Source organism: Bombyx mori, chromosome 11 (genome assembly GCF_030269925.1).
Source record: "Bombyx mori chromosome 11, ASM3026992v2".
NCBI classification, from domain to species: domain Eukaryota; kingdom Metazoa; phylum Arthropoda; class Insecta; order Lepidoptera; family Bombycidae; genus Bombyx; species Bombyx mori.
The window spans coordinates 571,486-593,820 of record NC_085117.1 but is presented as its reverse complement, the minus strand read 5'-3'; the positions used below and the strand labels follow the sequence as shown (position 1 = coordinate 593,820).

At 35.2% G+C, this 22,335-nt stretch overlaps 1 protein-coding gene and 4 long non-coding RNA genes across 6 annotated transcripts in view; 3 read left to right on the top strand and 2 right to left on the bottom strand.

Annotated features, from left to right (window-relative positions):
- Positions 1-21,097, bottom strand: part of LOC101741938 (BCL2/adenovirus E1B 19 kDa protein-interacting protein 3) — a 30,508-nt gene extending 9,411 nt beyond the window's left edge. The window contains exon 1 of one of the 2 annotated variants that reach the window (XM_004922113.5): positions 20,676-21,097. In XM_004922113.5, coding sequence (XP_004922170.1) covers positions 20,676-20,715 — 40 coding nt within the window. In that variant the 5' untranslated portion in view covers positions 20,716-21,097. Of the gene's footprint in view, positions 1-9,543; positions 9,941-20,675 lie in introns of those variants that run through there. The other variant, XM_062670926.1, reaches the window with a different exon arrangement.
- LOC134199631 (uncharacterized) lies at positions 1,589-6,699 on the top strand. The gene is made up of 2 exons (XR_009974192.1): positions 1,589-3,570; positions 3,655-6,699. It is a non-coding gene; the product is annotated as an uncharacterized LOC134199631 (long non-coding RNA).
- LOC119629091 (uncharacterized) lies at positions 4,542-8,261 on the bottom strand. The gene is made up of 4 exons (XR_005245175.2): positions 7,163-8,261; positions 6,772-7,022; positions 6,435-6,621; positions 4,542-6,114 (listed from the first exon to the last, which is right to left on the bottom strand). It is a non-coding gene; the product is annotated as an uncharacterized LOC119629091 (long non-coding RNA).
- On the top strand, positions 9,849-21,100 carry LOC134199639 (uncharacterized). The gene is made up of 4 exons (XR_009974200.1): positions 9,849-10,005; positions 10,073-10,284; positions 18,619-18,763; positions 18,837-21,100. It is a non-coding gene; the product is annotated as an uncharacterized LOC134199639 (long non-coding RNA).
- Positions 15,937-18,025, top strand: LOC134199635 (uncharacterized). The gene is made up of 2 exons (XR_009974196.1): positions 15,937-16,760; positions 17,588-18,025. It is a non-coding gene; the product is annotated as an uncharacterized LOC134199635 (long non-coding RNA).
- Positions 21,101-22,335: the final 1,235 nt, after the last annotated feature.

Below are 22,335 nucleotides of genomic sequence, written 5' to 3'. Positions count from 1 at the left end.
AATAAATCGGAAATCTGTTGGGATAAGAGTCTCAGTTAAATGGTGGTTATTTGCTGAGGGTTCTGTGGAGTTTTTGGACGAACCCTAGAGAGTGAAGCCACGTCCAGCGGCTTCGTTTCACTTCCCCACATTAGTGCAATTTCACACAGGCCAAGCGGCTAACAAACCACCCAGAGTTTTGACAACTTTAAGATCTGGAGAGAAACTTAAATAAATATCTATGCTGGAGAAACCCTGTGTTAATAACAACAAAAACAATTCACACAACTTCGCGCCAAACGTTCCCGCCAAAAACTCTTATTGAATTTCTAATGCGACCTCTTTGGGAGTCATAATACCCTGGTACTTTAAAATTGTTTTTTTTCCTACATATTATGACTACTTTAAGTAGTTATAATTTAATGGCGTCAAATGAAGACGATAAACATATTCAAAGAATACTTAATTATAGTTAAATATCATCGAATATACTTTTTAAATGTCAGAGCACGTCTCCTAGACCGGTTCGAATAAAAAATAAATAAAAGAAGTATATATATTTTTTGTAATAGCAACTATAAACTCTGGATTCGAAATATTATTATACCGGTAAAATGGGGCGATTAGGGATTGAAAGGCGAATCGGGAAAAAACCGGGAAAATCTTTCGACGCTCAATATAAGTTTTATATTCGTTGCAAAATCTTCCATTTTTTTGTAGTTTAATAGTAGAATGTTGAAAGTTCACAAAACAACTCTGAATATGCATGATAATACCTGCTAACTTATAAAAAATTGCGTTTCAAATTAACTTCCTGTGGTGGTAATTATTTTAGTGCTAGAAACTTTGCTCTCTTTTATTTATTTGATAATAATAGAAGACGACTGTGATTTATAAACGTTATTTATTGTTTGAACCAGCATATATATTAAAGGTAAGTCTCAGTTGTTATTGGTTTTAATGTATTTGATTAAATAAAAATACATGTAAAAATCTGTTGTTTTTGGGGATATTGGGGACGTGTTAGGTGCAAATAACAACGAAAAAGGGGTCAATTGGGATGAGAATACGTGAAATGGAAACGACTTAAGTTTATATAGGTACAGGTTTGTAGGGTTGTCTATGTAGTTATAACGATATTTTTTAAATTTGTTGTTAAAAATCTGGTTTATCGAAGCGAAATTGGGAATAAGTCTTTAGTTGAAATAGATAAGCAATTTAATATAAGTAAGTCGATTTTGCAGAGACATGTAACAAGATCAATGAAATCTCAAGGTGAACAAAAATGTCTAAGTAATAAATAATAAAATATTTAATATTTGTTCAGAGTGGGGGTATTCATCTGATTAATCCATGGAATAACCGACACACCTAATCTCTTAACCCAGATAGAAATATCAGCCCCTAAGTACTTACCAAGAACGGAGAAATATAAACCGTTTTTATGAAAGCCCACTATATATGTATAAATATATATATATATATATATTGTTGTTACTGCACTGTCGATTGCACCTATAATTGAGGTGATGTCTGCCATGTATTTCTGTCAGTTTTTCAATTTTTTTTATTGATGATCACTTTGTTGGTACAACTAAATAAATAAATTAATTAAAACTATATATAAAAATAAAAGTAGTGCCAACCCTAGCAAATTTCTCATTTCGTCCCAATTAACCGCAATTTTCGGGTAAATAGGGATTACACCTATTTTTGCATTTTTTGCTTAAACTGGAATGCTAGTTGCATAATTTTAAATTAGATAACAAAGATGCCCCCAAGACTCAATCATTTTTATCCTGATATAGCATTATATACATCAACTACCTTAAAATTGCTCATAAAGTTGGAATTTGTCCCTAATCGCCCCATTTTACGGTACTAACTTAACCTCTTCTAAATTCATTTTGTCCTAGTACTTGAGAGAATGAATTTATTATTATGTAAGAACGGTGACCGTCCTTAAACTAATTCTACCACTACCATATTTGGTTACACAACCTACTGTGATTAATATATTATAGATAATTAAAACAAACACAAAAGTTTGTTTGTTTGTCGCACAATCACGCAAAATTATCATACAAAGTTTAGTTTTTGGTTTACAAACGTACATTTAACTATATTACAGTCTTTATCTTTGCAAACGACATGATCCGCCCCCTGATCACGTAAAAATTTGCGACAGCCACAATTTTGCAGATGCTGTGCAGACGCGTCGCGACCGATCGCAAAACGTCAAATTATTTCGTATCACGTACCGCGATTGTTCGCTTACCGCTTACTGCAGTTTTCTGTCATACAACTAGCGCCAGTCGCAATCGGGTAGCAATAATTGGCACTAAAAATCCCACATTACCTTTTTTTTTTTGCTGAACAAACCGGCAAATGAATTTATAAAAGCGCGTTACATATAAACATTTCAAAATGTTTAAGTGGAATTCACGTTTGAAACGCCAAGTGAGAGCTGCTAATTCTGTTCTTTTCGATGAAGCGTTACTAAAAATAAGTGATCTAATAATAATTTTTGCTTTATTTTGAATAATAGCTATAAAAATGTAATTGTGTCATGTCAAACACTGATAAAAAAAATTTTTGTAATCGTTTGATAATTTGTAATCAGATAGTTGTTTACGTTACGAACTTATTTTAAAAAAGAATGGATCAAAATGATAGCCTAATTTATTAATTTCATTATCAATTAAGTAAGTACATAAGCTCACAACCCATCTAGTGTTAAGTGGTATAGACTCACAACGTGAATGCCGCCCCCACCTTTGGAAACGAGGTCTGAGTTTCAACTGTATACCAAAACGGCTGCCCCATTCTTCAAATTGCAACGCATTACTGCTTCGCGGTAGAAATGGGCGGAATGGTGGTCTTGCGGGTTAATCAAACGCCCTACCACCAACGATTTCTTAAAAAATATTTGCTAATTTGATTTTAAATAAAAGATGAATGAATCCTTAATCATGGAAGTCTTCCATGTATATATGTCAAATACGTGTTTCATTGGATTTATTGATATCTGCCTGCGGGATTCTAACACTGGTTCAGTCGCATCTTTATTAGAAAGTCGGCCGTCTCTACTACACCGCTTAGGCCACGACGATTTCAAATTAAATAGTAAATTCTAGAATAAATGAGTTAGTTTTATGGTTTTATCAATAATAACGTGTACAACAGATCCATCTTACGCCGACATGAGGCCGACAACGCTAGAACAACGTCGATGATATTCTAGGCGAGATGCTGCTATTCTTTATCAAGTAATAGATAGTGGATTTGTTTGACTTGGCAAGAGTAGGCTTTGATTTGAATACCAGAAATATAGTGCAGTCTTTCACAGCTTGAAGGGAAATAAAAGCTGTGCAGACTATTCAAAATAATGTTCACCCAAGGTCATGGGCAATATGACGTGAATAGGAAACTGCATGTCAGACATTAACTTAATGTTCTATCTTATTTTTAAACAAATTAATCTAATATTTTAAGACAATAAATAAATATTTATTTTTATAATTAGCCCAGTTTTTCGTCGACGAAGCCATCTTAAGAGAAGCTTCATTGCAAATATCAGGCCGATATTTAGTAAGTTATTTTTATTCAATAACCAGGTACTATTTGCAGTCACTCACTGCAGTAAGAATGTTAATCAATCATTATATTATCTAGACTATAGCGGACAACAAACAAGAGTAGACACATCGTGAGCTGTAGTTGTAGAAAGAGGAGAAAATGGAAACTAAGGCGAACCACTGGCTCATGCAGCTTTCATTTCAGCAGAGGCTGCTCGTACGCAGGCAGAGGCCGCGCATCTTCCAGCTGAGATATATAAAAAAATTCAAGGAATTGACCAATATCGGCAAAAACCTTGTTTAAAATAATAAGTTCAATTTTGTTTTAATTTTAGCTGAGTCCGTAATAGTTTATATTACCATAAAAACGAAATAGCGCTTGTTACAATAGTCAAGCAAATCCAAATATATACGTTTTACTTTAGGCTGGTACTACAGTAAATTTTATGACACTAATGAGTATATTTTACGCTAATAAAACTACTCTCAACTTAGCATTTCAAAATGACTATTTATTTTTTTATTGCTAAGATGGGTGGACGAGCTTACAGCCCACCTGGTGTTAAGTGGTTACTGGAGCCCATAGTCATCTACAACGTAAATGCGCCACCCACCTTGAGATATAAGTTCTAAGGTCTCAGTATAGTTACAACGGCTGCTCTACCCTTCAAAACGAAACGCATTACTGCTTCACGGTAGAAATAGGCGGAGTGGTTGTACCTACTCGTGCGGACTCACAAGTGGTCCTACCACCAGTAGAATACCAGTATTTAGCTTCATTGTATATTTTGTACTCACAGTATTTGGCATGTTCTGCTTCTAGTCTATAGGGTTATAGAGCTATCACCTTGCTATCATCCTACTTACCTCAGCCCCAAGTTCAGTTATGTTTCTTTGAAGTTATCGGCAGTCGATATTATATTTCAATTGTGGCTTCAATTTCATGCGGCAAGAAGTTGGACATGTATTACAAACAAACTACGATTTCCTAATTTAAGAATTATTATTCAAATAAAACAAAATTACACAAAAATAATAATTATCAAACTTATCTAACGGCCGTCTGGTGTAGTGGTTAGTGACATGGTCGCTACACAAGGGGGTCGCGGGTTCGAATCCCGCCAAGGAAAGATATTTGTATGATAAATATAAATGTCTTTTCCAGGGTTATGGATGTATATTAAATATATGTATGTGTATAATAAAAATCCTACATTTATTTCCGTTATCTGGTACCTGTAACACAAGTTCTTTACGAATTTATCACGGGACCAGTTAAATATTTATATTTATATTATTATTATTATCACAATGAACAAAAATGAGTGGTGGTTGATCCACATTTTGTCTAAATTATGAATTATGTTTTTCATTTTGTAAATAATATTCATGTAAGTATCCAACAAAATCTAGAAGAATTATGAATTACTAGTCGATTTGTTATTCATTCTATTCTATTATTTAAAACAGCAGTATATACAATAATATATATAACAACACAACATACAAACGGGGTTAACATAAAGATAAAATGATACAGAACAAATTGAGCACGACAGATTAAAACATTGTCTTAATAAAACAACCTCACAATTTTGCTTTCAAATTGTTATGAATCCATCCTTTACTATAAACACAAAAATGTTAAGGAAATATGTATATTTCCACTAAACACAATTAAAAAATTATAGGCAGAAATAATTAGGCTATTCTTGCCCTCTCAGTTCACATAATTAAGAACAGCAGTTTTAAAAATATCTACATAAAATTACTAGAATACAGAGGTTGGACTAAATTTAATGTCTGTTCTCCACAATCCAATTGAACCACCCTTGAATGTTGACATGGTGCTAAGTGCTGTGTTTCCTCTTCTCTCCCAAAAAATACAATATTATGAATTTGATAAGAAACATCAATTTCAGCATCTTCGTCAGAGAGTTGGGGCACTGGAAACCCATGTGTGTTTGCCATGTTATGCAATACAAGCTAACAATTATGGTCTTGGCCATCATATGATGATCATAATGCAGTACTCTATGTACCAACAAGCATCTCCAACTGGCCTTCAATACTCACAATGGTCAACAGTGTTCCTGGTATGACAATAAACATTACTATAGTACTATATATTAACGGCCTTCCCAGTTTTAAATATACTTTTAGATTGAGTATTATTTTGTAGTCAGGTTACTGAGACAGAGCTCATGATGTTTTACTTGCCTAAAAACAAAACTTTTTTACTATTATGGTGCAGGTCCTGCATAGGCATATTCAGTTGTGATAAGCCAGACAAATGTATCATGAAATGTTGCATCAATACTTAAAATGTTAAGATCACTATCACAGATCTGAAAAATTTAATTCTTTAGATAAGTACTATCAAATGTTTGTTATTGTGAATGATAGGCTTCATCAAAATACTTAGTATTTGCACATTCTTGAAATGATAATGCTTGCGGTTCTAAAACCTTTCTTCATATACAGAAGATCTGATAAGTGCAAATGAGTGCCATCTATACACCCCAAAACCCCAGGATAGCCAAATTTATTGTAAAACCTATAATGAAAAGAAATTTATTTACTATTATATTATGTTTTCAATCACAAAATTATTATTGTTCAAATATCTATGTACTATAAAAATAAGACAAATTTTGAATTAAAAAAAAATTATGTAGGAAAGATTAATGGTGGCCTGAAGGCCTTTCCAGTTTCACCAGGACTTGACATTTCTCAGAACTCTGTTTAAAATATAGCTATATATAGCTATAGTTATAAAGCTTCAAGAATATAACTGATCTATATGATTGACTCGTGGAAATTGTAAAATCAGTAGAACTCTTGTGCTCTATACTATAAGATAATTATTTAACTTACCCATTTATAATAACTTGTGACCCATTGTACTGTTTGCAGAAACTTTAAATGTTTCAATAAAATTGGAAGATTGTTTAATGCCATAGCCACTTCCCTAATGGCATTGGATTTACTACAGTTTAACTCAAAATGCAAAAAGCTCATTCCCACAGGTTTCTGGTATGAAATTTTGCAATGCTGTTAACACCTGTATAAACAAGTTATTTAAAACATTTAGTTAAGAATAAATCTGAAATCAAAAAAACAATGCTACTTTTGAAGACAAGATTTTGTGAATCTTTTATTTTCATTATTTACACATATTAAAATGCTAAATTGAATATATATATATAAGTACCTTGCATTTTACTTTCTATTCTTGTTCGTCTTGATGATCTAGGTTATTAACGGCTTTAATTCAGAGCACAATTGTAAATATTGATGTTTCGAAATTCTGTAATGTGTTCTGAACAAACTTTCCGATAGATTAAGGGGTCAGGCTTGATCACGAAGACAGCGTCGCAAACGCACTAATTCGTATGTATCCGACCTAATTTCCTTAGACTCCAAAGCCCCATTTATTATTTGAGCTCTGTCCATAGTACATACCTAGAAGAAATATTAATTTGTAAAAAATAAACTTTATAACCTCAACATTATTAATGTACTTAAATTGCCCAGCGTGGTATTTAATGTTAATACTATGGAAAACACAAACGCAAATAAAGATCTAAACCAATTACACTTACCTAAATCAAGTTAAAATAATTTAATTTCACAAATTTTACACTTGCAGATAGTTAGCAACAATTCAGCACCAGATACAAAAGGTGTCGCAAATTTGACAAACGAAATTGCTAAATATCTGCTGTTGTGTGGCACACAAAAGCATCCGTAATACCGACTTTAGACCAGTTGTTGTTAGTTGTATGGAAAAGAATGCACTAAAGTTTCACAAATCGCTCTGCAGAGGCAGCACTAGTGATGGTCCGCGATCTGCTTTTTTGTTGTAAGTCCGTAATACGAAATGGACAGTTGACAGCAATATTTGCACAATATTTGTCTTCTGCTAATTGTCTGCGAAATACGTGATACAGCTGCCGAACAACGCCGGCTATATCTGCTGTAACAAATACGAGGGTGTTTGTTTGTTCGCGTTTTTACGTAATATTAGATCTATAAATCGATTGACATGATCACCCGGGTCCAATCGCGGCGCTTTTAGGATCTTCAAGCACCGGTCACCGCCCAAGAGTTCGACGAGCAAACAAACCCATTGAGTTTCTCGGCGGATCTTCTCAGTGGGTCACGATTCCGATCCGGTGCTAGATTCAGCAAAGCGCTGCTCTTGCTAAAGCCAGGGTTAGCACATTCTCTTAGGTTGAGCCCCGTGAGCTCACCTACCAGTTTCAGCGTAGCTAGAACAGCACTTTAGGATACCAGTGAAAAAATAGCAACTCTTTATCCCCAGAAAGTTGACGATGGGTCATCCTTACTGAATTAAATATTTAACTCGGACGAACCCGTTGACTAAAACTAGTTTATTTATATGGACCGGACAGTGTCAATAGCAACACTTTATCCCCTGAAAACGGACGATGGGTCATCCTTACTGAATTAAATATTGAACTCGGATGCCGACATATAAATATATCATACTATAACCCTATAGTAAGAATGGTCAGGCAGTATGTAGTAGTATGTAGTCGTCGTGGCCTAACGGATAAGACGTCCGGTGCATTCGTGTTGAGCGATGCACCAGTGTTCGAATCCCGCAGGCGGGTACCAATTTTTCTAATGAAATACGTACTCAACAAATGTTCACGATTGACTTCCACGGTGAAGGAATAACATCGTGTAATAAAAATGAAACCCGCAAAATTATAATTTGCGTAATTACTGGTGGTAGGACCTCTTGTGAGTCCGCGCGGGTAGGTACCACCGCCCTGCCTATTTCTGCCGTGAAGCAGTAATGCGTTTCGGCTTGAAGGGTGGGGCAGCCGTCGTTACTATACTTGAGACCTTAGAACTTGTATCTCAAGGTGGGTGGCGCATTTACGTTGTGGATGTCTATGGGCTCCAGTAACCACTTAACATCAGGTGGGCTGTGAGCTCGTCCATGATTTGGCTAAATGTCACGGTGATCTTGATATCTTTGAACTTAGACTCAGGGGATTTGTCGGATGTGTGAAGGATGTCCTATTTAACAATGGCTAGTTATATTTGTAATTTCAATTGTTTTCAGTAGCCAAAGCTATGTACATTCAAATGGATTTGCCGAGTGCACATACTGTTTAGATTGCAATCCAGATTAGATCTAGGGGTACTACTTGTACGATTTAGCTAATATGTACTGTAATTATTGTAATTTATTTTGTGCATCAATAAATTAAATTAAAAAAAAAGAACCCGTTGACTAAAACTAATTTTATTTTTACTTTAAAACGATCTCGATTTCCATCTACAATTCTGCCTTTTTAAAACACGTCCAGAGATATACTTGACCTCGGCATTATTGACACTGGCAATGCCAGTGCCCCCGACCGAATATCACAAGTAAATAAATCGCTCAAGTTCAAGTCACGTCTCGAAAGCGAATCTGTCGGATTCCGTTTGTTTATATTTTTATCTCGATGTTGTTGATCCCAAGGTAAACCGCCTAGTGAATCATGAGCGCCTGGTACTTGACGCTTGCGAAACGTCTTCTTTCTACGCATTTCACACATGTTTATCGATGTTAAGCGGCCTCCTACTGCGCATCAGTCAATGATGACGGTAAGTGGTCGTTTAATAAACAAATAAAATTAGATCGAAAATAAATGAGCGTGAAAGTAAACATGCCGCGACCTTGGCGTTCAATTATTTATTTTTGGCGGGCAGCGTGGGCGTCTTAATTGTAATCAATCGAAGACGCATGTTTGCACATCAATTTAACTATTCACACTAAGATTGAGGGTAAGTGGGCCAAAATTAAAACGTCTCACGAATAACACAAAAACAATGAAAGTGGCAAACTTGGTGTTGTGTCCAACGAAAAAAAAAAAAACACAAAAAATGTGTAACACAATTCACAATTAAAAAAAAACTTCGTATAAACAATTGATTTACAAAAAGTACACATTAACAATACCTAAATCGTCAGCTTGTAGACTTTTCGATTCATTCATTTTCAATTAGCACCAAACTTTATTTATTTCGCACAAAAATAGAAACACACTTTTATGTATGTGCTTTCTCGAAATGTTTATTTTTCTGTTTTGTTTAAGCCGCGACACGTCTCACTTCGACGAAAACAAAACGAACACTGAAATCCAAACAAATAGGTTGGTGCATACGTGCCGCCACGCGCGCGGCCGTTCTAGTAAACAAAGCGTGGCGTAGGCGACTGGGGAACGACACGTAGGCAGATGCCTTTGTTTACAAATAAATGGCTTCTCAACTCGGGCGCATTATTTACGCCGGCCGGATATCTCCGTCTCTTTCTATAAACACGACTGCGAATCACAATGAAAACAATATAAAGAAAAGTCGCTCTGACAAACATGTTATATCACTATTTTTGTAAAAACAAAAAACCTTATAAAAATATAAGGTAATTTAATTGTTACATTTAGCGCGTATTGCGTCAGTAATGAAGGTTTTTTCTTTTCTTTTTTTAGGGCATTGAACCCTTCAATTCAAGTTATAATGGCGGGCACTTTAACAAAAAAAAAAGTTTTTTTTTTAATCTTACATTTTCGGCGAACAATACGAAAGAAGAGTTTTAAGGATAATCATGTTCCAGGAATTCCGGCATACGTGACACCGAGCAAGTACGTAAACCAATTAATTAATAATTAATGCAAATATACCAAAATAAATACGAACAAAGGTGATAATATTAACTAGTGTCAAGTGATTCCAAATTAACAGGGTCACTCCGAGAGGACGCATTTAGGTGTCAATTTAGCCCTTTGAGCGCGAATCGTCGACAGATCGACCCTCTATTAACGCGTACAAAGTGCGGAGCGTCGAAATACCGACCATTGCACGGTTCGATTATAGGTGTTATGTATCGACCTGTACAAACGTGTCTGAGCGCGTGAAAATATAAAGTTTTTAATAAGTTAATTAACATAAATGAATAACCATTTCAAGTTTTTTTTTATTGCCCTTGTAGGCAGACGAGCTTACAGCCAACCTGATGGTGAGTGGTTACCGTCGCCCATGGACTTCAGCAATGCCAGGGACAGAGCCAATCCGCTGCCTACCGCTTAAGTACTCACCACAAGCCTCGTTTGAAGAAGGTCATGTCATAGCGCTCGGGAAAGACCGTGGAGGGAGCTCATTTCAAAGCCAGATGGTACGTGGTAAAAAAGATCTCTGGAAACGCACTGTGGATGAACGCAGTAGCTCTAGGTAATATCGATGAACTCTACTTCTATTTTTTTACTATCTGGCTGATAGCCTTGAGAGGCTATGTCAGCATAACCCTGACGTGTAGGTGAGCTCACGGGGCTGAAACCTGACGACGTTGCTAACCCTAGCCTTAGCAAGAGCAGTGCTTCGCAGAATCTACTACCGGATAGGACCAACTAAGAAGACCCGGCGAGAAACTCAGTGGGCTGTATCTGTGGGTTAGTTTACTCGCCGAGCCCTTCGTCGCGAGCGACGGGTTCGACGAGAACGATGACCGGTGCTTGAGGTACCTAAAAGCACCGTTTGTGGATCGGGTCACCGAAATGACGTGTGTCTTATTAAAACTTTGATGGCAGTTACAGAAGAAAAAAAAAAAAGTTAGTTGCTGATGCTTGTGGACTCCCGTGAGCGCTGAACACTACAAAAACATCCGGAGCGTCGCTTTTTTTAATTGCATAGATGGGTGGAAGAGCTCACAGCCCGCCTGGTGTTAAGTGGTTACCGGAGCCCATAGACATCTACAACGTAAATGCCGCCTTGAGATATGAATTCTAAGGTCTCCGTTTTTACAATACAACGGCTACCCCACCCTTCAAACCGAAACGCATAACTGCTTCACGGCTGAAATAGGCAGGGCGGTGGTACCTGCCCGTGCGGACTCACAAGACGTCCTACCACCAGTAATCTTTTAAGAATGCTCTGAGATGCAACAGTACCCTTCATGTCAGTCACCTGAAACCGATGGGTCCATTGCAGATGTCTTCTCGAAGATCAATATTTTCAAAACTCCTTCACTGAATTCTTGTGACGCTGTTACATGTCTCTCTTTAAGCGAGGAATGAAGAATGGGGAGTGCTCAGTGGCCCAAACACCAGAAGACTTTTTAGCGTTCTCATGACCCTAATTCGGCCGGTGAGTAAATCACGATGATGTTGCCAAACGATACGAGTTCCCCAACATCCGCCGAGCTTTGGACGCCCGCCAGAAAGCTCATTAAAAAAGCTACACGTGGCCGGCGCAATGCGTGCACGACCAGTGACGTCACGCGTCGAAAAATAATCGTGCAAGCTTCCAGAGATTAGCCGGAACAAACAGACAGACAGACAGAAAACATCGATGTTTTCCAGATAAACGCCCATGTTTATTCAACATCGATGAATATCGATCATCCCTACTGCGGAACGTATGAACTATAACAACTTATTTTATACTTAGTCTGGCCGTAAATACTGTTACAATTAAAAATAAACAAAATATTACATTTGAATTTGGAATCTGTCATTTTTATATGATTGCTCATTGAGTTTTCTCATTTTGGCGCCAATACATTGTACAATATTTTGCGATATTAAAATGGAGTGGGGTGATAAAGAGAACCGAATCGCTGTGATTGTATTACACAAAGTAGGTATGGAGCCAAATGCAATTTTTAAAACTCTCCATACGCTTGGTATTAGTAAAATGTTTGTGTACCGGGCTATTAATAGGTGCAATGAGACCTCCTCTGTTTGTGACAGAAAAAGATCTGGCCGTCCACGTAGTGTTCATATGAAAAAGGTGGTCAAAGCAGTAAGGGAAAGAATTCTAAGAAATCCTGTCCGAAAGCAAAAGATTTTATCTCGGAAGATGAAGATAGCACCTAGAACCATGTCGCGTATTTTAAAAGATTACTTAGGACTTGCAGCCTATAAGAGACGTACTGGTCATTTCTTAACTGATCATTTAAAAGAGAATAATAATAAATAAATAATAAAATCCGTAATCCGTACGATTGGCAGTGAAAAATGTTCCCATGGAAAGAGTGCGTGCTTCTATTGATAACTGGCCTCAACGTTTAAAGGACTGTATTGCAGCCAATGGAGACCACTTTGAATAAGCTTTTTATACTTTAAATTGTTTTATAGTTATGTATTAAACTAACACACTGTAAAAGTAATAAATGTTATTTGTAATAGAATTTTTTTTTCCTTTGTCTTATTTATGGCAAGACTTAAGGTATGTATAAATATTTTTCTGTTCGCCATCACTTTTACTATGTCAGAAAGCTGTACAAGATTTAGCTTTCTTCGTTTACAGTAAGGGAGAATTTCGCTTAAAAACCGAGCCTAGATCAATGCCTACGATACCAGGACGTCATAGAGCGAAAGAGGTTTGTTATATCACGGGCTGTTCCGAAACTAGACTGAGATATGTGTATGTTATCCCTTTCTCTCATTCAAAGTTCAAACGAAACATTTTTAGTTTGTTTTCAATTTCACGAAAACCGCGATGCATTACTTAAATATATAATTTTTTATTTTTTTTATTTTCCATGTATATTATTATGTCGAGGTGTGAAAGGCTATTTGGTTTAAGCGACATTTTGGCAACTTTACAGGAGAGCCATTTATGATAAAAATTTGAAAAAAATATTATAATAAAATACTTCTTCAGCTATTTGAATAGAGGAAATTTAATTAAAGTTCAATTTGCTCAAAATCAAAGATAAATGCCGCGTGTTAAGTGAAATGTCCCCTTAAACTAAATAGCATTTCATCCCTCGATATAATATCACTTTTCGATATTCCAAGATTATGTACATAAAGAAAGCATATATCAATTGAATAGAACTTTAAATAAAATTTTGGCAATAGACTAATCTGAACAAAGGTCTAAAGATTAATAAAATACTGTAATATTTTGTAATTGCATCTGTTCGTGTAATAACTTATTTTTCAGTATATTTTATTGTGTCAATTTTCTAGCTATCACAAAAATATTGGCATATTTAATGGTAAGCACGATCCAATCTCAGAGGGTCGTGTACTAGGCTATCATGAACATAAAGAGTTTACAGTGGCTGGTTCGTCGAACTCCAGACGTCTAGCTCGACCTTGGGCGCGACGGGTGACCTTCCCCGATCGATATCCATGACCTTTCCCAAACAAAGGCGCGCGCAAAAATTAAAAAAAATAACAAACGTTCCAAAACTTAAAGAAAAATCAATTTGTCATTTATTTATGATGAATCATTTTTCGAACGCACGCACGTCATGAAACAACAAGAATTCAAATTAAGAATGGAACTATTTTTGGGAACGCAGACTCGAATAAGCTGGAATACTGAGACCTCTTTCGTTCTATGTTACCCTAGTATCTTAGGTTTTAGTTAGACACAATTTTAGACCCTAAAAGGCTTTTTTTAAAGCTGTCTTCGTCATGTAGACTAGTTAAGTATATAGCAGACTGATATTTCCACGAAAAAAGCTTATCCCATATTTGTGTAATAAAATGGATCCCTTCAAAAATCTGTTACTCTAATAAAAAATCAAAAAAGGAGGGTACTTAAGTACCATTTTACATATTTTTTTATATTTAAAAAGTGGAAGGAAGAAATTTGTTACACTTTTATACAAAGACATAAAATCTATCGAAGATAAAAATAGAAAAAAAGGACGTGATTCTCGAACAGACAATTGAAAAAAAAAAACAAAAAAAAATTGCGATCAAATTTGTCATTAGGTATCTGCCGAACATTTGCTAGGCAGCGGCTTGGCTCTGCCCCTGGCATTGCTGAAGTCCATGGGCGACGGTAACCACTCACCATCAGGTGGGCCGTATGCCCGTCTGCCTACAAAGGCAATAAAAAAAAAAAAAAAAATATTTGCAATTGCATAAAGCAGTACACCTTCTTTCGCGCAGATTATGCTTTCAAGTCTGAAACTTTAGATTGCTAACTTCAATCTCCTTTGTTTTACTGTCAATGATAACATTGTCTGCAAATCACGCTTTGACATGTCAACGAACCAAAACATTACGATCTCCTTAAGAAAATACAAATAACTTTTATCTTTAGATGCACGTAAATTATAAGTGCCTTTTATCTTCCAAGAACTTTATCAGGGATTTTTTTTATACAGACTTTTGGCGTATTTAATTTGAATCTTTCATTTATTTTGTTAATTTAACGTTTCTCCGGGTCTAAGCGTGTCGTAAAAGTTTTCTCAGTAAATAACCACGATTTAACCGAGACCTGATTTCATCACATCCTATCTTGTTTCATTCAATATCATCCCTATTGATTATGGTCTCAAATGAACCAAACCAACGGATTGGTTCTGCCTCTGGCATTGCAGAAGTCCATAGGCGACAGTAACCAATCACCATCAGATGGACCGTATGCTCGTTTGCCTACAAGGACAATACAAAAAAACTTCAACTCCTTTCATCTAGGTATCTCTGTTTTCGCTTAAATAAAGTTTTCATATAGCAGAATATTTAAAATATTAGGTTGTATGGGTGTGTGATACCTTCGCCTTGCCCATTACAAAAATGGAACTACATATCTACTACTTCAAAAGTCAAAACTGACATAGCTTGTAATGACATTTGGAAGATTTCGCGGCATTTGTAACAAAATACAATAGCCCTTTTTATTACGTCAAATTTAACTGAACGTGTCTGGTTACGAGTCGCACACAGACACAGGCCTCGCGTAATCTCCACGCTCACTTATTTTATCTTGAAACATTAGATAAACTCAATGTCACGTTAATTTACCGCAAAATATTTGCGTTTATTTATGACGTCATATTATCCTCGCGCTTTTTTTTTAAAAACAACATCGCTTCGTGTCTTTCTAATATAAACATTCAAAATATTTTTAGGGTTCCGTTAGCTTTAGAAAAAAAAAAAAAAAAACGAAGTTCTATTTAAGTTTTATTTTCATTTCTTTATCGGACTATGTGCTTTTTATTTTTTATTTTGTTAGAACGAAAGATTACTGGTAGCCCGAAGGCATTTCCAGTTTCACCAGGACATCTGAGCGACGAAAGGCCTAGCCAAGAGGCGTGTTGATTTTCCTTCCTAATCATTGGTAACCTAAAGGGCTATTTCAACTTCACGCGGATCGTTAGGTGAGCTCACGGGCTCGACCTGAGAGCATTACTAACATTAACTCTAGCAAGAGCAGCGCTGAATCTGCTATCGGAATCGCGACCCACTGGAAAGATCCGGCGAGGAACTCAGTGAGTTAATCGTATTGAGCCCACCACTATCCCGCCTATTTCTGCCGCGAAACTCTCATACGGTACCAGTTTGGAGCGGCAGCCTTCATACTGACGGCATACGCTCTCGTCTGACCACGTACGTAATACAAAACTTATGCGATCGGACCGCACTAACGCAATCCTTCCTACACTTTCAGATTCCAAGGATATTTTTTGTTCTGTCTCGGCTCCTAGGCGTACGTTCGCCTTCAAATATGTCTATGATTACGAATATTCATTGAAGTGAGACGTTTACGAATTTTCCTCACTATCTTAAAATTCTTTTATTATAATTAGTTATTCTTTATAAATATTTTGTAGTGTCGAATAAATCATTTTTTTAAAAAGAGTTCGGCCTTCTCACTTCTAACAGTGCGTTGGATACGAAATTATAAAGATTTGACAAAGATAATCATTATGCCTTTTGTTTTTAATTGCTCTTGTAGGTAGACGAGCATTCGGCCCGTCTGATGCCGAGTGCTTACTGGCGCTCGTGGTCATCAGCAATACCCGAGGCAGAGCCAAGCCGTTGCTTACCGCAATTTTTTTTTACTATATTTTAATACCGCAAATTAATTTAACTAAAGCCTCAAGATTAATTAAAAATATATTTTATTAATTATATATTACTTGATTTTGTATCGACATATTGATGCACAAAATTACCTATACGCTCTTTACTTGTTTCCATTTAAAAAAAACTTGTCTATGAAGCAAATTGTCTATTAAATTGGCATTACGGTCCCATTGACAGGCCATAAATTAAACAAAAAAATAATAATTACAGGATCCTTAATTTTGAATGTTTGCACTCAAAACAAACAACATTTTATTCGACAACACATTCCCTTATCGAACAGACGATACGCGAGACGAAAATAGCTACACGCTAACCACAATCGGATGTGTCATGCAATACTTCGGTATGTACGTATTCATATCCGCTCAAAGAATACATTACGAAGACTGTCCTGCGAAAATTTATATACAATACAACACTAGCTGACCCGGCAGACTTCGTAATGCCTCAATCGATAAATAAAAGACCTAAACTTTTGTCTAGAATAAACTTAAAACAAACAAAAGGAATCCGTCCGACGTGGGACACATCAAAGGAAAAACAAAATGTTATTTTTATTTAAAACCTTCTCTGGACTTTCACAAATAATTCAAGACCAAAATTAGCCAAATCGGTTCAGCCGTTCTCGAGTTTTAGCGAGACTAACGAACAGCAATTCATTTTTATATATAGAGATTTCTCGTGGACTAAAGAATATCCTACGAAAATTTATATACAATATTTCTTGGAGACCAAAGAATATCCTACGAAAATAAATATACAATATTTCTTGTAGACCAAAGAATATCCTATGAAAATTTATATACAATATTTCTTGTAGACCAAAGAATATCCTATGAAAGTTTATATACAATATTTCTCGTAGACTAAAGAATATCCTACGAAAATTATTATTTATATACAATATTTCTTGTAGACTAAAGAATGTCCTATGAAAGTTTAAATACAATATTTCTCGTAGACTAAAGAATATCCTACGAAAATTATTATTTATATACAATATTTCTTGTAGACTAAAGAATGTCCTATGAAAGTTTATATACAATATTTCTCGTAGACTAAAGAATATCCTACGAAACTTTTTATAGAATATTTCTTGGCGACTCTAAAACGTAATAATACTATTTTTAACACGATCTTATTGTTTTGTTTTTGTTTTTTCCCTTCTAGTCATCTCGAGGGGTCATACTAGATTGACCGGAAGAGTTAAATGTGCTCAAGAAGAAGAATCTACCATCAGTGTGCTTAGTGCGAGTTTTTTACGTCCTTGATAGCGTAAAAGTTAACTCAAATTTGTATAGAGTTGGAACGCCTACGTTTGCCGCCAGGGGCGCTGTTCCAACTGCATACAAGTTTGAGTTAACTTTTACGCTATCGAGAACGTTAAAACACTCTCACTAAGCACACAGATCGGAATCGCGACCCAAGTTTAGTATATTTGCTTGTAGCATTTTTCAGTGACTTGAAGACGTCTGATTAAATTGCAAAAATTTCGCGTAGCCTTTGGGGGTAATGACGCGAGAAACAACATTGTGTTAATTGTTTTATGTCGTTAATTTAATGTTTGTTCCGGTTTAAATGTGTATTAAAAAAGTGGTCTATCAACTATCTATACTTATTTAGTGATATTAGTTAATATGTATTAGTTTGAACTCAGGAAGTAATGGTCCGATTTGAAAAATTCTTTCAGTGTTAGACAGCTCATTTATTGAGGAACGCTATATAACATCACGGTAAGAGCAACACAAGTGGAGCAACAATAAAGAATGTTTCAAAATAGGGGTTTAAATAGCTCCTTAACATTCTATAATTAAAAAATATTATCACTTTCTACGTGTAATGAACTAGGGGGTAAAATTTAGCGTTATGCCAAAGTAATTATTCCACGCGAACGGAGTCGTGGGTAAAAGCTAGTTTAGTATATTTGTTAGTGCGCAAATATAGGAAAATGAAACAGAGCCACTGGACGTACATACAAAGCTACTCGGAATCTTCCACTGTCCAACTTACTTTTCTCCAACTTATCCCACTAGGTGGTGCATGGTATCAATACTTATTAATATTTTATGAACAAATATGAATATAGAAGGGTTATTTTGATAATATCCTGAAAAGCACCCCACGCTTTTTTTACAATAAAATCATTTTTTCTTACACTATTTTTAACTCAAATTTATTAAAATTTCTTTTCTGTTTTTTAGTTGATTTTTCTATAAAAGCTTATTTTATTCGTTTTTTTAAACTATTATTTATTTAGATGTTTAGCTCTATCGAGATGTACTTGTTAGTTCTATGGTAGTCCATGGTATTCAGAACATCTTCTGCCACAGCAACACACACATATTGGTATTTCTCAGTCGCATGCATTCTTGGCAGAGTGGTCGTGGTCATCACTTCGGGTGGTGGTGCGCTTCACCAGACTTGATTGGTATACTTCAATGTTATTTTCTATCCATCTACAATTTACTATTCTATGTTTTTTTATGAGGTTGACGCTCTTAAATCTACAATGGGAACGTCTCGGTCGTTTTCAATTGTGGCCAATTTATACACGATTAGCTTCTGACAAAGGCTACATACGTTCAGATAAGATGAAAAATTGACGTTTATAAAATAAGCAGTGATAATGTTGAACTTCAAATTCGAAATGTTAGGCATGAGGAATTTAACTTTAAAAAATTCTCAGTTATCATGAAATGAAAGCAATTTTTTCTTTCAGATTTCCAAATATTTTTAATAGATTCAGAAATTGAAAAATATATGTTTGTTATATTTATTTATGGCAATATTCAAGCATTTACATATTCTACTAGAAAGTACTAGGGGAAACTAGAGGTTATCATCGTTTGTCTCATAGAGAAAACTGGAATATTTTCTTAGTCTTTAATTCTTAATTATGACAGTCAAAAATTAAATAATAATAATAATTATTATTATTTATTTATTTCTCTCTTAAAGGTATAGTACAAATACAAATGGAAATTAACCTTGTAATTTATTTTGTAAGCCTAAATCAAATGAAATTTTTATTATTTTAGTTTCAATAAGGGCAAAATATAGACGAAGACACAAACAGAATAGACACCGTTCAGAGATGTCAATTTACAAAGAATTTCCAGTTAATTGTCTTGAACATATAGACACAATGGTAATACCAAATTTAATGGTCAGAATTTTTACGGTATAAGATTTAAACAAAGATTATATTTTAGAACACAAGTATCATACCCGATGCTTAATCATATGACGAAAATAACTCATCAGGAAGTTGAATAGTTAATGCGGACGCTACAGACCAAAATAGAAGTGGTAGAATTACTCTAAAAGTTCAGGTTTTTTCAAGACCGCCTCCAATGACAAATGTTTCATGAAACCAGTCCAGCTTTTTATAAGCATGTAAAAAGCGATATGCTTTTTTTTAATCCTCACATTCGACAAGAATGTGTACTAGGAAGCTATATAAGTGAAGAGGTTGAATCTTTAGCTACAGTTGACTAAATTAAAATGTAATTAAGCCAATACAGAATAACCAGTCAGTAGGAACAATGGAATTATTTGTTTGTTATATTATTATTTATTAAAATGGCTATTATGTTTTATGAAAATTGAATTGAAATATTTTTGTAAATATATTCATGTGAAGACACTTTTCTTACAATTTCGTCACAGTTGTTAAACAATGCATAATGTTTAGTTTAATTTTAGGTAGACAATTATTATTAATACCCAGGTTTTGGATTTTAATTTTTAAATTGAAAGTCACTGGTTGTCTTGAGAAAATTACATTACTAATAATTACCAATTTGTTATGTTTTAGAAAAGGATGATTTTAATATATCAATCACACTTTTGGTTTTTTTTTCTGAGGAAACTTTCTCATTCCGAAAGTGCAAGTACCAGGCAGCCATATAAGTGAAGAGGTACCTACGCATTTTTAGTTACGGTAAAAGCTGACTAAATAGGAATATGATTAAGCCATATCTTTTTCATTAGGATTATGGTATTTTCATATAGCCGGTTAACATCAGACGAATCACGTACGCAGATTGTGACGCACTATCGCGTGTTTTCGATTTTGCTGACCTCGACAGTTCAACAGGCTATATGACGCCATTTCGCGAAATCAAAACAACAGCTGTTAGAAAAAAAAACAAAAGCAAACTCCCAAAAATTGCGTTTTATGTAATAAATGAGACGTAAAAGAAACCTGTTTGTAAAGTTGGACGCCACATACTCAATGTTTATTTACAACACTCACCGCTCAAGTCTTCGATTGTGTTCAGTTTTCTCGACGCCATCGCGCGGAAATAAGTCGTGGTACTAGAAAATTACTTATAAACGTATTTTTAATAATATACGCTGTGTTCAACCGGGCTTCTTCGCTTTTAAAATGCGAAAACAAAGAAAGAACGGACTGAATCAACACCGAATGCAACCTTCTTTGTTTGTGTTTTGTGTTGTTTTGATTGGAACTGACAGTTGTGGATAGTGTGGCATAATCAGTTCAGATACGATATGCGATATGATTAAATTTGTTAATCGATTAAAGTTCGATTTCAGACGCCTTAACAGATTTTATTTCAAAATTGTGCAATTTAAAAAAATGTTGTTTTTCGAATGATTTCATTTTCATTTGTATATAATATGTTGAACCTAATAAATTTAATGTCTTCGATTTTTTCAGTATTATCGATTATTATTTTTCCTATCTATTCCAGTAACCTGGAGGGGTCATACCATATTCATCTGGCGAGTTAGGTGAGCTCGCGGTGCTTTAACCTGGCGAATTTGCTAACACTAGCCCTAGCAAGAGCAGTGCTTCACAAAATCTACCACTGGATCGGAAACGCGATCCACTGAGAACTGAGAGAATAATTGGCGGTAGGACCTCTTGTGAGTCCGTGTGAGTAGGTACCGCCACCCTGCCTATTTCTGCCTTAAAGCAGTACTGCGTTTTGGTTTAAAGGGTGGGGCAGCTGCTGTAACTGTAACATACTTGAGACTTTAGAACTTATATCTCAAGGTGGGTGGCGCATTTACGTTGTAGATGTCTATGGGCTCCAGTAACCACTTAACACCAGGTGGGCTGTGAGCTCGTCCCCCCATCTAAGCTATCTCAAGGTGGGTGGCGCATTTACGTTGTAGATGTCTATGGGCTCCAGTAACCACTTAACACCAGGTGGGCTGTGAGCTCGTCCCCCATCTAAGCAATAAAAAAAAAAGTTGGCGTGAAACTCAGTGCGCTGGAATTTTGATCTTAAAGTTGTAAAAACAGGAGGTAAATCATGATAAGATAAATTTTTTTTTCATTTATCCTTACACTTCTATATTTACAAAATGAAATAAATAACTTTTAATCCAGAAGTGAAACCTACCCAGAAATAGTTTCCAAGTTAATCTTATTGTTTTATTGTTTTGTTTTACTATCTACCGTGTTTAGTCTAATAAAAACGGGGACAATGTAATAAATAAAAATACCGAAGAATTCCTTATTTAATGTGCTCTGAACTTTAAGCGCTTACAGCTGTCGATCAAGGCTGGTTTGAATGGTTACTTCGAGATAGAACAGCAGAGAGCGAGAGCGCGTATCCGTTTCTCGTAATGAATTAAGTCATAGTGTAACTATGTGTCATTGGTGACCTTAATCTTTAAGGATAATTAGATTTTGTCATCAACAAAGTATAAATATGTTAAGTCAATCGAGAAATTTTATGCCTTGATTCAAGAAAAAAAATCGCGTGGTAGCTGCGATGGTGTGAAAAAATATCAAATAATAGTAATAATTAAAGACAAGTTAAATATATAAATAAATAGAGAGAAATTGTATAATATAAATAATTCATAATAATAATAAATAATTTAAAAAAATCTGTTTTTCGGCAAGCTTAATAATCAATCTGAGTGGCAATCATGAGCAA